Genomic DNA, 13452 nt, shown 5'->3' with positions numbered 1-13452 from the left:
TTTCGTCAAGGAAGCATCGGGAGCAGCACTGACCAGCTCTTAACCCTTTTTAGCAGCAGGATCGAGGGTTTGGGTCAGATATAATAATAACTCCACTTATATACAGCTCTTCTAGCAGATTAGTGCCTCACCCAGAGCGGTGAACAAGATAGTGTTGTTATTATCCCCACAATACAGCTGGGGAGCTGGGGCTGAGAGGAGTGGCTTACCCAAGGCCTCCTACTGAGATCATGGCAGGAGCGGGATTCGAACCAGTAGAGTGCTGATTTGCAGCTGAAGCACTTAACCCCTTAACCCGAAGTGAATGCTTCTGTTTCAACCTGCCGTTTAGTTGACTTGCTCACTGAAATTACTGATATGAAATCTGCAGATTGTGGCGATGAATTTCTGTTAGGATTGAAGATAAAGAGTTCTGCATGGCCCATCTTGGAAATGCATGGATTTCAGTATAGCAGTGATGCTGTGTTTCTGTATTTAAACCTTTCTGGATTATATTTGAGAATGCGTGTGGTATTGTTTCTGCTGAACACATGATCAAGAATTCCATTTGTGAACACTAAAATGCATTCATAGCACAACAGAGGCAGACTTATCTGTAGTTACGTGATTATTTTATGATGAACACATGAAGCCGCCTTACACTGAGTCAGACCAAGGTCAGTATTTACTGGGACAGGGTCTCAAATGGAGGTCGTTCACATTGCCCACTGCCTGATCCTTTTTAAAACTCTAGATGCCAGGGATCGAACATAGGAACTTTTGTATGCAATGCAGATGATCTCCTACTGAGCCATGAACCCTCCCCTACAATAAGTGTTCTGTTTCTACACACAACAGAAAATGGACAAACAAGTTACACGTCGTATGGTTCGCTTCATCTTATTTAAACAATGGGAAAGAAAAATAAATGTATACAAGTAACTTACAAGGGGTGGTTCTATAACCAATAATGTAAGGCTTAAACATTTCATGTGAAATGCAAATTCCAGTATTAGGATAGAACTTACAGTAGTATAGCCAACGTTTTATATACGCACTAAATAAGTCTGATCAATCAAATTATGTTCATCCTGAACATAACCATTTCTTCTTGCTTTTCTTTCTGCTTTTGAAAATGTATAATTGTCCCTTGGGAGTCCATCCCCCTGGCATCAGTGGTCTATCTGCCTTAAGAGAAAGAATTAGTATCTAGTCTTTTGGCTATCCCAGCCTCTATTCCTTTAGGTGTGGCATTCCAGCTATCCTTCCTACTTGTATCTAATGAAGGGAGCCTGACTCTCGAAAGCGTATACCCTGGGAAATCTCACTGGGCTTTAAGGTGCTTCTGGACTCAGATCTTGTTCTTTTGCTGCAGACCAATATGGCTACCCACCTATTCCAGCAAGGTGTGGGCTGTTAAATCTTTTGTTCTTATTTTGGCCAGAGCTATTTGCATAACTAAATTCTGGAGCATTGTGAGTTTGGGAGAGGGATGACTCATCTCTTGTAGTTTTCTCTTTGCCAGTCTTTTACCAGCATTGCAGCCTCTAGAGCATGTATAGCCCAAATCAATAAAACACCAACGTGGATTCTAGGGTGGAGAGCTTTCAGAGCTCCCTTTATCAGATACTTGGAAGTTCATACCCTGGAAATTAGTCTTTAAGGAGCTACTGCACCCGAATCTTGCTCTTCTACTACAGACCAACTCGGCTACCCACCTGAAACAACCTTTTTCTCGTCCCTCTGGCAAAGCCATGGAAGCAAAGGGTGTTAGCAAGATCCTCAGAAAGTAACAGTGTGTGGTTGGAGGCCACGTTCAGCACAGTGGGTCTGAAGCTGAGCTTACCCTTCTTCCTCTTCTTTCCTTCTCTCCTTCCTGCCTACCATCCTACCTGTCCCTCATCTTCAGCTATATTTATTCTTTATTTACTTCACCTATACCCTGCCTTTCTCCACAAAGGGGGCCCAAAGCAGCTTACATCATTTTCTGCTTCTCCGTTTAATCTTCACAACAACCCTGTGAGGTGGGTGAGGCTGAGAATGTGACTGGCCCAAGGTCACTCAGTGAGCACAAAGGCAGAATAAGGAATTGAACGTGAGTCTCCCAGTCTGAAACTCTAACCACTATACCACACTGGCTTCCATAGGGTGGTTGTTGTTGAACAGTGGGAAGCAGCCTGGGCCTGGGTGAGTCATGGAACTCTTATGGAGTCAAGTTGTCCAGCGGTTGCTGCCAGGTCTTGCTCCAATCTGTTCTTCCTGGAAAGGGCTCTGCCCCCTTTCTCCTGCCTTTTACTGACAGAACCCAAGGCGTCAGCTTGCAGTACTGTTGTGGTTACAACAGTATTGTCAGCTGAACAGTGCCTGGCGGGGGGGGGGGGGGGGGGGCTGTGAAGTGAAAAGAGATCCTTTATTCTAAATAAACAGACATGTTACTTAAACAGAAATAGTTTCTTTAGAAGCACATATGTGTAATATTTTCAGAGCCGTTCAGAAGGGTAATTAATGGTTTTGTCAAGACTGCAAGCATTCTGGTTGCAAGATCGGTACAGGACTACTTATCATTTTCTAAACAGACTTACAGTGCAATCCTAAGAATACTTTCCTGGGAGTAAGCCCCATTGAATATACCTGAGTAGGATGCTGGGTAGACCTCCTTAGAAATACTCTGGAGTCTCTTGCTGTTTCTGCCCTAGATCGTAGTGCTCTTATTCGGAACCTCCTTAACACCCAAAGCTAACCAATTTCTTCCCCATAAGATTTCTGTTCCTTTGTGCCCTTGGAGTGGTTCTGCTGTGAGTTTTTGTTTTCATGGGAAAAACTCTGTAAGGGGCTGCACCTGCTTTTATTTGTCCATGCTGATGTCCTTCCGTGGCTCCTGTCCTGGAGCAGCAGTGCTTGAGCGTTAATGGTCCTGTCAATACCTTTAACTGCTCTTTCCGGTGCTGCCCTAAGAAGGCCAAATTTTCAGCCTTCCTGTCTGTACGTTGCCTTGCCTTCACTGTTGCTGCTGCTGTTCTTCTGAGAAGAATGGCAAAAAGGCAATGTTGATACTCTCAAGCTCGTATGTTGATCTTCTAGCTGGTTTCCAGATGGCTGCATAGTGATGCTGCAGCAGGATATGTACAGCCTGTTCCTTGATACACATTTGACTTGTGCCAGTGACCATCTAAACTGCAGCATCTTCACTAAAGGCGAGTGTGTTCGCTGGTAGTCATCACCGTGTCGGTGGGGCTTGATGCACCACTCTACATGCTGTTTTGACAGTTTCTCTTGCCTGCTGCTCGGTCTCTGTTGTGGCTCTGGATGACGAAGAGGCTATCTCAGAAGAAAACAGATGTGGCTGGGTGCCATTAGCCTATTATTAATCATGTCCTCATTATCCAGTATATTTTATGAATGGAGGTATCTGAGTAATGAAGGGCCATGCAGAAAGGTCTCTTGTGCATAATGTGAGTGTTTCCTCAGAGCCATACTAGGCCCTTGTTAGAATTCTGTGTAATGAGTTGGAAATTGAAACCTCCTCTAAAGAAGTAGGTGCTAATGAGCCATATTTATTTTAGTGTCGTGAGCAGATTCTTTCAAAAAGACTTTGAACCAATTGCTTCACTGCTGATTTTTTTTTAAAGTGTTTGCAAAAAGTGACCAATGTTTTATATTTTGGCTCTTTCCTTAGGGGATCATTGAAAACATTTGTTCACACAGTACACCTTTTGCAGAAGCAGAGTGATTTGGGATCCCTGCCTGTGGCTGATGTGTTATACAGGTAGGAAGGAGAATTCTGAGGGTAATTGTATCCTGTGGTGCTGTAAACCAAACGTTAATATTAAAATATGAGAAATACAGAGATGTCTGTAATTTAGCAGAGCTTCAGAAGCCCTAGAGTCAATAATCAGAAACGCCAAGTCAGTTACAACCACGAAGGAGTCCATATACTGGTGGTGGAAAGTGCCATCAAGGCACAGCTGACTTCTTATGACTTTTGCTGGCGTTTTCAAGGCAACAGAGGTGGTTTGCCATTGCCTGCCTCTGCATAGCAACCCTTGTCGTCTTTGGAGGTCTCCCATCCAGTTATTAGCCACGTCCAGCCCTTCTTAGCCCTTGAGATCTGATGAGATTGTGCTTGCCTGGGCTGTGCAGGTTGGGTCTTCAAAAGCCTTAGCGTCAATAAGCAGAAAAGTCAAGTCAGTTACAGCCGTGAAGAAGACCATTTACTACTTAGAATATATTTTAATGTGAAGTCTCTTAACTGCATGTAGAAATATTTCCATTTCATAGAAGCTCCGTCTCTGTTCTCTAAAGGTTGTTGCTCTTGGAAGGGGGCCCTGGATCTCCCTCCTGTTTGCTTGGGGGCAAGCACATGGTCTCGTGGGGTTTTGAAGACATGTTACCAGCACCTGATGGTAACCCTGGTTCTGGCTCAGAAAATAAAGGTAAGATCCTTGATGTGAAAAAGCAGAACTGTAGTCACCGGCAGTCTTGGTGACTTTTTCATTAAAATCATTTTTCCTTAAAAATATCTGGTTTCTGATGTGACAAGAACAGTTTTACTTGTCAGAAACCATGTGCAAGCCTGAGCAAGTGTTAAGGATAGACACCTGAAGGGTTTCTTTCCAAGAGCACAGTCCCTTGGGCACATGAGGCATCAACCCCTTGGCACAACATTGAATTTGTGCCAACCAGATGCCCATTTGGGTAAGTAATGTTATTTTCTATCCTGTCTTCTTAGAAATCTGCTAACAATGGATCTTTTGAATTAACTTTGCAGTATTGGCCCTTACTGTGTAATCCAAAACATCTGAGTAATAGAAGAATTTATATTTTTTGGGTCAGCGCACAGAATGGTGCAAAATATTTACAAATAAGCCAGAAGAAGGATAACCTGCATACTGGTGCTGCGTATGTTGCTGAGTGGCTTGAATGGCTGAGTACTCACCAAAAAGGAAGCACGACTTGCCCTTGCTGAGTCGTGGACTTTAAAGCTAGACGAGGGGATCAGATCAATGCTGCCTTCTTTTAGGAGCAGAAGTACGCCATTTTGAGCATAGTGGTCCAGTGGTAAAGTTTGCATGTGCTGCTTCTGGCACATGTAGAAGAGCTGACTTCTGTGATGTCCCACCAGCATGTAGGACAGGCGCTCCCCCTGCCTGATGACAATGACTTTGCTGCCTGGAAAAAGCTTTCCTTTGAAAAGCTCTTCCTTTCTTGTTACAGATGCGGACTTGGGGCGCTGCCTTGCAGCGGATGGGTCTTATCTTTATACAACAAACTCGGTTGGCCGGGGAATAAGCAAATTAGGCTCTGGATTACATGGCACTTTACGGTAAGCCACAATTTCATTAAATGCCCAGTTAATTTAGGCTGTAATAAGCTTTTAAAATGCAACAAATTATTTGAGAGAGGTTTCTAAAATAAGTGTGCCATAGTTTCTCTGAGGGCACAGTCGTGGGATTGGCTCATGGATTTCAGGGTGTGGCCTCTACTGTTTTTGAAGTTTGCATAGTGTTTATTTTTGTTGTTGTTGTTGTTCCATATATTGTGTGTGTTTTCAGATTGGGAACTGAATAACTTCTGCATAGTAATTTGAATACTGATGATTGAATACTGATGATGATAATGAATAATGATGAATACTGATACATTGGTGAAGATACCGAAAAATTTAAAAATTCATACTTATGGACTGTGCGCGCCGGAATAGACTTATTGTTGTGTGTGGGAGTGATTGAGTAGATGAGCTACAGTTCATAAATCTGCCCTGAAAATATATTCATTTATTTAAGATATTTTTATCCTGCCCTCCTTGTCACAGTTGCAAAGTAGGTTCAGAACACTGAGGCAGCTTCTGCACAGCGATGATTCTCTGTTTAGCAGAAGTGTTCACAGCAGCAACATAAGCATCAACTAGCACATCCGAATCTCTGGCTTTCATTTAGCCCTTTTCATTGCAGAAACAAGAGAGAGAGAGACATACTTTGAAAAAAAATGAATTCTGGAAATTCAGAGGAACTAATAGATTGTGGCAATAGGTTGTCATAATGTTGTTGCATTATAGCAATCTAGCAATTGCTGATTTTTTTTTTACGCCCACAGTGCTCACGTCCCTCTTCTGGGGTACCCTGGAATGTTTGTGGTCAGGAAGATATCACTCGAGGGGAGAGGTTGAAGCCCCCCCCCCCCCGGTGCTGCTGCCCCTGTCTGAATCAGGCCCTGCAGCGCTGAAGAAATTCATTCCCAGCAGCTGCTGTCTGACTGAGGGGAATGAGAGTTGGGTCATACAGTGTCACGTCTCATTTTGCATAGTAACTCTTCATAGGATTGCCTGCCTTCCCTGGGAACCTCATGAAAAATATTTGCATCTGTTTCTCAGGCCAGATTAAGCAGTAGGGCTACTAAGAAGTTAATAAAATAATTTTTACATGCCCCATTTGTTGTGTCAGTCATCATATAATTCTACCTTTAAAACTTGGTATGAACCTATGGAGTTCTGGTTCTTCCTCACAGAGGGCTCTGGAGGCTATAAAGACTGTGATCTTCAATGATGGAGTTTCCTTGGAGGGGTGACAGACTGCATTAAAGGGAAACCATTTTTCTTTCTTCTTTGGTTTAACTTTGGTTTCTTTACTGTAGCTTCTTACAGGTGGACCTGATGTTCTATCTCTTGTACCTTCCAAATTAAAACCAATAGAGAATTAAGGCAATTAATAATAATAGTAATAACATTCGATTTATATGCCGCCCTTCAGGATGACTTAACGCCCACTCAGAGCGGGTTACAAAGTATGTCATTATTATCCCCACAACAGCAAGCACCCTGTGAGGTGGGTGTGCCTGAGAGAGCGCCTAGAAGCTGTGACTGACCCAAGGTCACCCAGCTGGCCTCAAGCGGAGGAGTGGGGAATCAAACCCGGCTCTCCAGATTAGAGTCCCGTGCTCTTAACCACTGTATCAAACTCATAGATCCAGAGGAGTTAGCCGTGTTATTCTGTAGTAGCAAAATAGAAAAGAGTCCAGTAGCATGCATCTGAAGAAGAGAACTGTGATTCTCGAAAGCTTATGCTGCAGTAAAGTTGGTTAGTCTTAAAGGTGCTACTGGACTCTCTTCTATTTTGCACCAAACGGACTCTCCCAACCCAGTTTGCTACTGCTTTGAACGGCACAGATGCTTTCTTTTGAAACACCCACCCCATGTACCCTAAATATTTTCTTGCTTATATTTTTGGAGATGAAGAAGCATTTTGTGAAGTGTTGACCTCCTGCTTTTTCCTTTAGAGGCTTTGTGTATTGCCGTAATGAAGAGCTGGAGACAGGTTGGATCGCTTTTGGAAATGGCCGGCTTCTTCACAGGCCTGTCTCCTTTGATAACAAACCTCACTCCCTTTTCCAGGTCATTGACCAGAATACCCTTCAGGTAAAAAAAAAAAAATCAAGAAACGCCTTTTGTTTCATATTCACATTATAGTTTGGAAAAAGATTTATTGCCTGTCAAGAGTATATTCAACCAATATGTAATGTAAGTTTAATTGTCCCTTTACTAAGATGTGGGTACTTTGCATTTAGTTAATTTACATCTACTTAAGGACTACTGGTGAGATCGGGGAGGGTATATATATTAAAATATTTATACCACATTTTCCTATTGTGGGACCTCCGTAAAGCAGTTTACACTAGTAGAATCTTTTAAAATCCTATCACAAACACCCACAACTACATGTGGTTGTGACAACTTTATTTAAGCCAGAGCCAGTTTACAAAAGTTGAGAAGAATGTATCAGGTCGGGAGAGCCCCCACTCTCCTAGCTTTCCTCAAATGATGCAAACCCGAATTATTCAAAAAGGCTTTTTGTATTGAAGACAGGGGTTTCAGATGCTCCGCTAATGAGTTAGGGACCATAGACTTCACCACTGTGTTGCCTTACATACTATCTGTTGCTTTAAATATGTGCTCCTATGTCAGCCCTAGAATTGCTTATGTTCTGTTTCAGCATTTCTTCGACTCTTTATTGGATTCTTGCTAACGTTATGTCTTCGTAAAATTGTGTTTATTTACCCTACAGCATTGTTTATGAAATTATCCTTGATACTGACTGTATTACACTGTGTAATCCGCCTTGAGTCTCAGCGATAAATGACTTAAATAATAAATAAATAAATAAATAAATAAATAAATAAACAAATAAATAAAATGAGACTAATGGAGGAGGAGGGCGTTCCAAGGCCTTGGTGGTATCCCTGAATAGGCCTCATTCCGTCTTGCTATCTGCTAAATTTCTGAAGGCTCCGGAACATGTAGGAGGATCTTTCCAGGTGGCCACGTATGAGAGAGGACACATTTTTTCTTTTGAAAAATTTTTATTGGGTTAGGATCAGTTTTAATTCACATTACAATCAATTCTCCCCATTCCTAGTTTCTAACCCCCTCCCTTTCCCCCCCCTTTTTGTTGACTTCCAACAGTTTTCCAACCCTTTGTCCCTTTTCCCTTACTCCTTTTAATCTCCTCTATCTATCAAATGTATATTCTCCCTTTATTCTAAGCAATACTTCTTTAACTATTTTTAATACTCTGTACCCTAACTATACGTCCCTTTTTCCATATTAGATAAACAATTTATCCCATTTTTCATAATTCCCATTTCAATTATTTCCATAAATCATAAAGCATATAAACCATACATTCATGTAGATCAGCCATTTTGACTTATACTCTGTATATATTACTCATTCTATCTTCTTCTTTCTATTTTAGTTATATTTTAGTTATATTTGGTTACATTAGTATTTCTGTTTCCCTTCGTAAATCTGTATATCTATCATCATATGATATCAATCAATTTGACTCTTATATATCTTCAGTTAACATATTCAGTTTGGTACATTATACAAATCTTACCAGAGAGAAAATATTATTAGTTAGTCAATCCTTATAATTAACCCTTATAGTTAGATATTTTCTATCTATTTGTTGTTCTGTATATGTCAATCTAATAACCTAGCTGCTTAGAAATTCACGTTTACCTATTCTCCCCCCCCCGGTAAAGTCACCCCCCCCCCTGCATTTTATTGTATTTCAATAGTTCTCAAACTGCCACAGTTCACCTCCCACCTCCCATTTCTTCACCAGATATTGTTTCAGCTTCTCCCAGTCTGTGTTAAACTGTCCTGGGTCAAGGTTTCTCAGTTTTCTTGTCATTTTGTCCATTTCTGCCATATACAGCAATTTGTAGATCCAATCTTCAATAGTTGGCACTTCTTGTACTTTCCATTTTTGCGCATACAAAAGTCTAGCTGCTGCTGTCATATAAAATAACAACGTCCTGTAATGGGCTGGAATTCCCTCCATTCCCAAGTTTAGTAGCAGGAGTTCTGGGCTCTTATTAATTTGAAATTGTAAAATCTCACTTATTACTCTTATTATTTCCCCCCAGTACTGCCTGGCTACCTCACACGTCCACCACATATGATAGAGGGAGCCCTCATGTTTTTGCATTTCCAGCACTTATTAGAAGTGTTCAAATTCCCTAGCGCAATCTTCTTTGGTGTCATGTACCAACGGTAAATCATTTTATAAATGTTCTCTTTGATACTAGTACAGGTCGTAATCTTCATTGTAGTCTTCCACAAGTATTCCCATGCCTCCATTGTTATTTCTTTGTTGAAATTTATGGCCCACTTCACCATTTGTACTTTAACTGTTTCATCCTCAGTATACCATTTCAACAGTACTTGGTATACCTTAGATATTCCCTTCTTGTCATCTTTTAAAAGCGTCTGCTCTAGTTCCGAATTCTCTGTTCGTATACCTCCCTTTACAGAGTCCGAATTGTATAGATCTCTGATCTGTCTATACTGAAACCAGTCGTAATTAGGTGATAGCTCCTCCTGAGTCTTTATTTTCAATTTAGATGATTCTATTCGAGTTATCTCCTTGTAAGTTAAACATTGTTGCTCAGTATCGACAGCTCTCGGATCTATCACCTCATATGGAACTACCCACAAAGGGATTCCTTCTTGTAAATAGACTCTGTATTTCTTCCAAATTGCATATAAACTTCTCCGTATTTAATGGTGCAGGAACATCGAGTTCGCCTTTACTTTATCATGCCATAGGTATGCGTGCCATCCAAAAAATTTTTTATATCCCTCTAGGGCCAGTAATTTCTTATTTTTCAATGTCATCCAGTCTTTCAGCCACACTAGGCAGATTGCATCATGATAAAGTCTTAAATTGGGCAGTTGCATTCCGCCTCTTTCTTTTGCATCTTGAAGGACTTTCATTTTCACTCGAGGCTTCTTGCCTGCCCAAACAAAGTCTGATATTTTCCTCTGCCATTTTTCAAACTGCTTGGAGTCCCTGATGATTGGTATTGTCTGTAGCAAAAACATTACTCTTGGTAACACATTCATCTTAACTGCTGCAATCCTTCCCAACCATGACAGATTCAGTCTATTCCATTTAATCGGGTCTCGCTCTATCTGAGTCCATAATTTTTCATAGTTATTTTTAAATAAATCTATGTTCTTTGCAGTCAGTTCAATTCCCAAGTATTTCACCTTACTTGTTACTTCACAATCCGTTATTTCCATTAGCAATTGTTGTTTTTGCTTGGTCATGTTTTTGCATAATATCTTTGACTTCTTTTTGTTAATAAAAAAACCTGCCAAATCTCCAAACTCCTTGATCTTGTCTATCACTTTTGGCATGTTCTCCATTGGGTCCTCTACAATTAACATTATATCGTCCGCAAAATGCTCTGACCTTATAAGAATAGTCCTTTATTTTTATTCCACGAATTTCTTCATCTTGTCGTATTTGTATCATCAGGATCTCCAATACCAAAATGAACAACAGCGGAGACAACGGGCAACCTTGTCTTGTTCCTTTGCTTATAGTCAATTTCTTAGTAACCTCATCATTCACCACAATTGCTGCATTCTGGTCTCTGTAGATTTCCTTAATTGCTCTAATGAATCTTTCTCCCATTTGTAGCTTTTCCATGGTGGCAAACATAAAGTCCCAGTTTAAATTGTCAAACGCTTTTTCAGCATCAACAAAGAAGAAACCAACCTCTTTATCACAACGCTTATCATAATATTCAATAGCATTGATCACTGTCCTTAAATTGTCTTTAATTTGTCTGTCTGGCAAAAAGCCTGCTTGTTCCTCCTCAATAACTTCCGAAAGCCACCCCTTCAGTCTCTCCGCCAGTATCTTCGCAAAAATTTTGTAGTCATTGTTAAGTAACGATATAGGTCTGTAGTTTTTCACATTAGTCAAGTCTTGGCCCTCTTTGGGGATCAATGATATATTCGCTTCATTCCAGGTATCTGGAATCCGTTGATCCTTTAAAACTCCATTGATCACCTCTTTTAGGAATGGTGCCAGTTCGTTGGCCATTACCTTATAAAATTTAGCTGTAAGTCCGTCTGGCCCTGGCGCCTTTCCCAGATTTGCAGATTGTATTGCCTTGCTTAATTCCTCATCCGTTACTTCATTGTTCAGTCTATTTCTCCAAGCTTCCGAAATTACTGGGAGTTTCACTTTCTCCAAATATGTCGCTATTGATTCTTTGTTCACCTCTTTCTTGTTATACAACTTAGCGTAAAATTTGTAAAAGGCTCTACTAATGGTAGTCTGTTCCAGATAGGTTTTATTATCTTCACAAATTTTATTTATTGTTTTCCTTTCCCTTCTCTTTTTCAATTGCCATGCCAAATACTTCCCAGGTTTATTTGCACCTTCGAACGTTTTCTGATTCAGTCTTTTAAGGTTCCACTCCAATTCTTTATTATTCATTGCTGTCAGCTGTTCTTGAAGTATTTTAATGTCCTGATATAGTTTCTTTTTCCCTGGTCTCTTTTTTAACTGTATTTCTTTGGCTTTTATTTTCTCCTCGATCTCTTGTCTCTTCTCTTCTTTCTTTTTCCTGGCTCTACCATTTAAGTCCATTAGTATGCCCCTTATTACCGCCTTGTAAGTATCCCAAACTTTATTAGTTGGTACTTCTTTATTCACGTTGTATTGTATGAAGAACTTTGTCTCTCTTCTCAGCATCTCCATATTCTCTCCTTCCTGTAGCAAGTCCTCATTTATTCTCCATGCTTTCCTTTTTCTCCTTCTCCCTAATTTCCACATGATTGGATTGTGATCTGAGCCTACCATCGGCATTATTTCTACCTCCTTAGTCCATAACGCTAAGTCTTTTGAGGCCCAGATCATATCAATTCTCGATAATGTAGAATGCCTCGCAGAGTAAAAAGTAAATTGTCTGCTTTTAGGATTTTCTCTTCTCCATACATCTTCTAAAGTCTCCTGTTGTATCAGCTCAAAAAAGAGCTTTGATAATAGTCCTCTTTTCTTTTGTGCCGTTGATGTATTTTTATCTAATTCCAAGTTTGTCACTCCATTGAAGTCTCCAGCAAGAATTATCTGGTCGTATGAAAGGTCATCTAATTGCTTCCTCAAATCCTCAAAGAAGCTTTCTTTTGCCCCGTTAGGTGCATAAAGTCCGACTACCAATACTCTCTTTAAATTCCACGTACATTCCACTGCTATAAATCTAGCTTCCACATCTTTCATTACAAATTTTGGCTGTAGCTCCTCTTTTATATACAACACCACTCCTCTTTTTTTCTTATTAGAGGCCGCTGCAAATTCATTGCCCAATTTTTCCAATTTTAGATATTTTACATCCTGCTTTCGAATATGGGTCTCTTGTAAACACACAATATCACATTTTTGTTTTAATAGCCAGTGGAAAATACTTTTTCTCTTGTTCAGTGAATTTAGTCCATTTACATTCCAGGATAGAACTTTACACTCCATATTCATGGTCTTATTGCTGGTAAGTCCTTTTCATAGTCCCTTAAAAATCTCTCCATCTCCCGCTCAGATCTGATCCGCTTTTTGGCCCCTCCAAATTCGAAGGACACACCTTCTGGTAATTCCCATCTGTACCTGATTTTCATGTCCTTCAGAATCTGAATTAGCACTTTATATTTTTTCCGATCTAGTAACACTGATCTGGGTAGTTCCTTCATTATAATAATCGTCTTGCCATCAAGCTCCAATGGATCTTGAAACTGTTTAGTCACAATCTTCTCTTTCATATTTCGAGTCGTAAACTGCACAATCACGTCTCTTGGTAATTTCCTCTGGGTTGCAATTCTCGAGTTTACACGATATGCCACATCTAGGATAGCCACAACTTCCTCCTCCTCCTTCCCCAGGTATTCAGCTAACACCTCAGTCATCTGTTCTTGCGCTGTCTTTCCTTCCACTTCCGGCAAGCCGCGAAACCTCAGCTGCTTCTCTATGTGTTTACTTTCCGCAACCGCCATTCTTCCCCTCATCAGTCTCATCTCTGTTTGTTGCGTGTCTGCTAAATTCTCCATCGCGCCTTCTACTGCTTTAACTCTCTGCTGCGTTCCTTGTAGTTCATTTTGTATTGTTTCCATACCTTTCTTCACTTCTG

At 40.6% G+C, this 13452-nt stretch overlaps 1 protein-coding gene across 5 annotated transcripts in view; it reads left to right on the top strand.

Annotated features, from left to right (window-relative positions):
- HECTD4 (HECT domain E3 ubiquitin protein ligase 4) overlaps positions 1 to 13452 on the top strand; it is a 130235-nt gene that overhangs the window by 32498 nt on the left and 84285 nt on the right. For all 5 annotated transcript variants that reach the window (XM_054997015.1, XM_054997013.1, XM_054997014.1 and 2 more), the window contains exons 3-6: positions 3656 to 3745; positions 4282 to 4412; positions 5194 to 5302; positions 7252 to 7390. In XM_054997015.1, coding sequence (XP_054852990.1) covers positions 3656 to 3745; positions 4282 to 4412; positions 5194 to 5302; positions 7252 to 7390 — 469 coding nt within the window. The remainder of the gene's footprint in view (positions 1 to 3655; positions 3746 to 4281; positions 4413 to 5193; positions 5303 to 7251; positions 7391 to 13452) is intronic.

Source organism: Eublepharis macularius, chromosome 13 (genome assembly GCF_028583425.1).
Source record: "Eublepharis macularius isolate TG4126 chromosome 13, MPM_Emac_v1.0, whole genome shotgun sequence".
NCBI lineage: Eukaryota > Metazoa > Chordata > Lepidosauria > Squamata > Eublepharidae > Eublepharis > Eublepharis macularius.
Note: the sequence above shows the minus strand (reverse complement) of the source record. Positions and strands in the feature narration are given on the sequence as shown.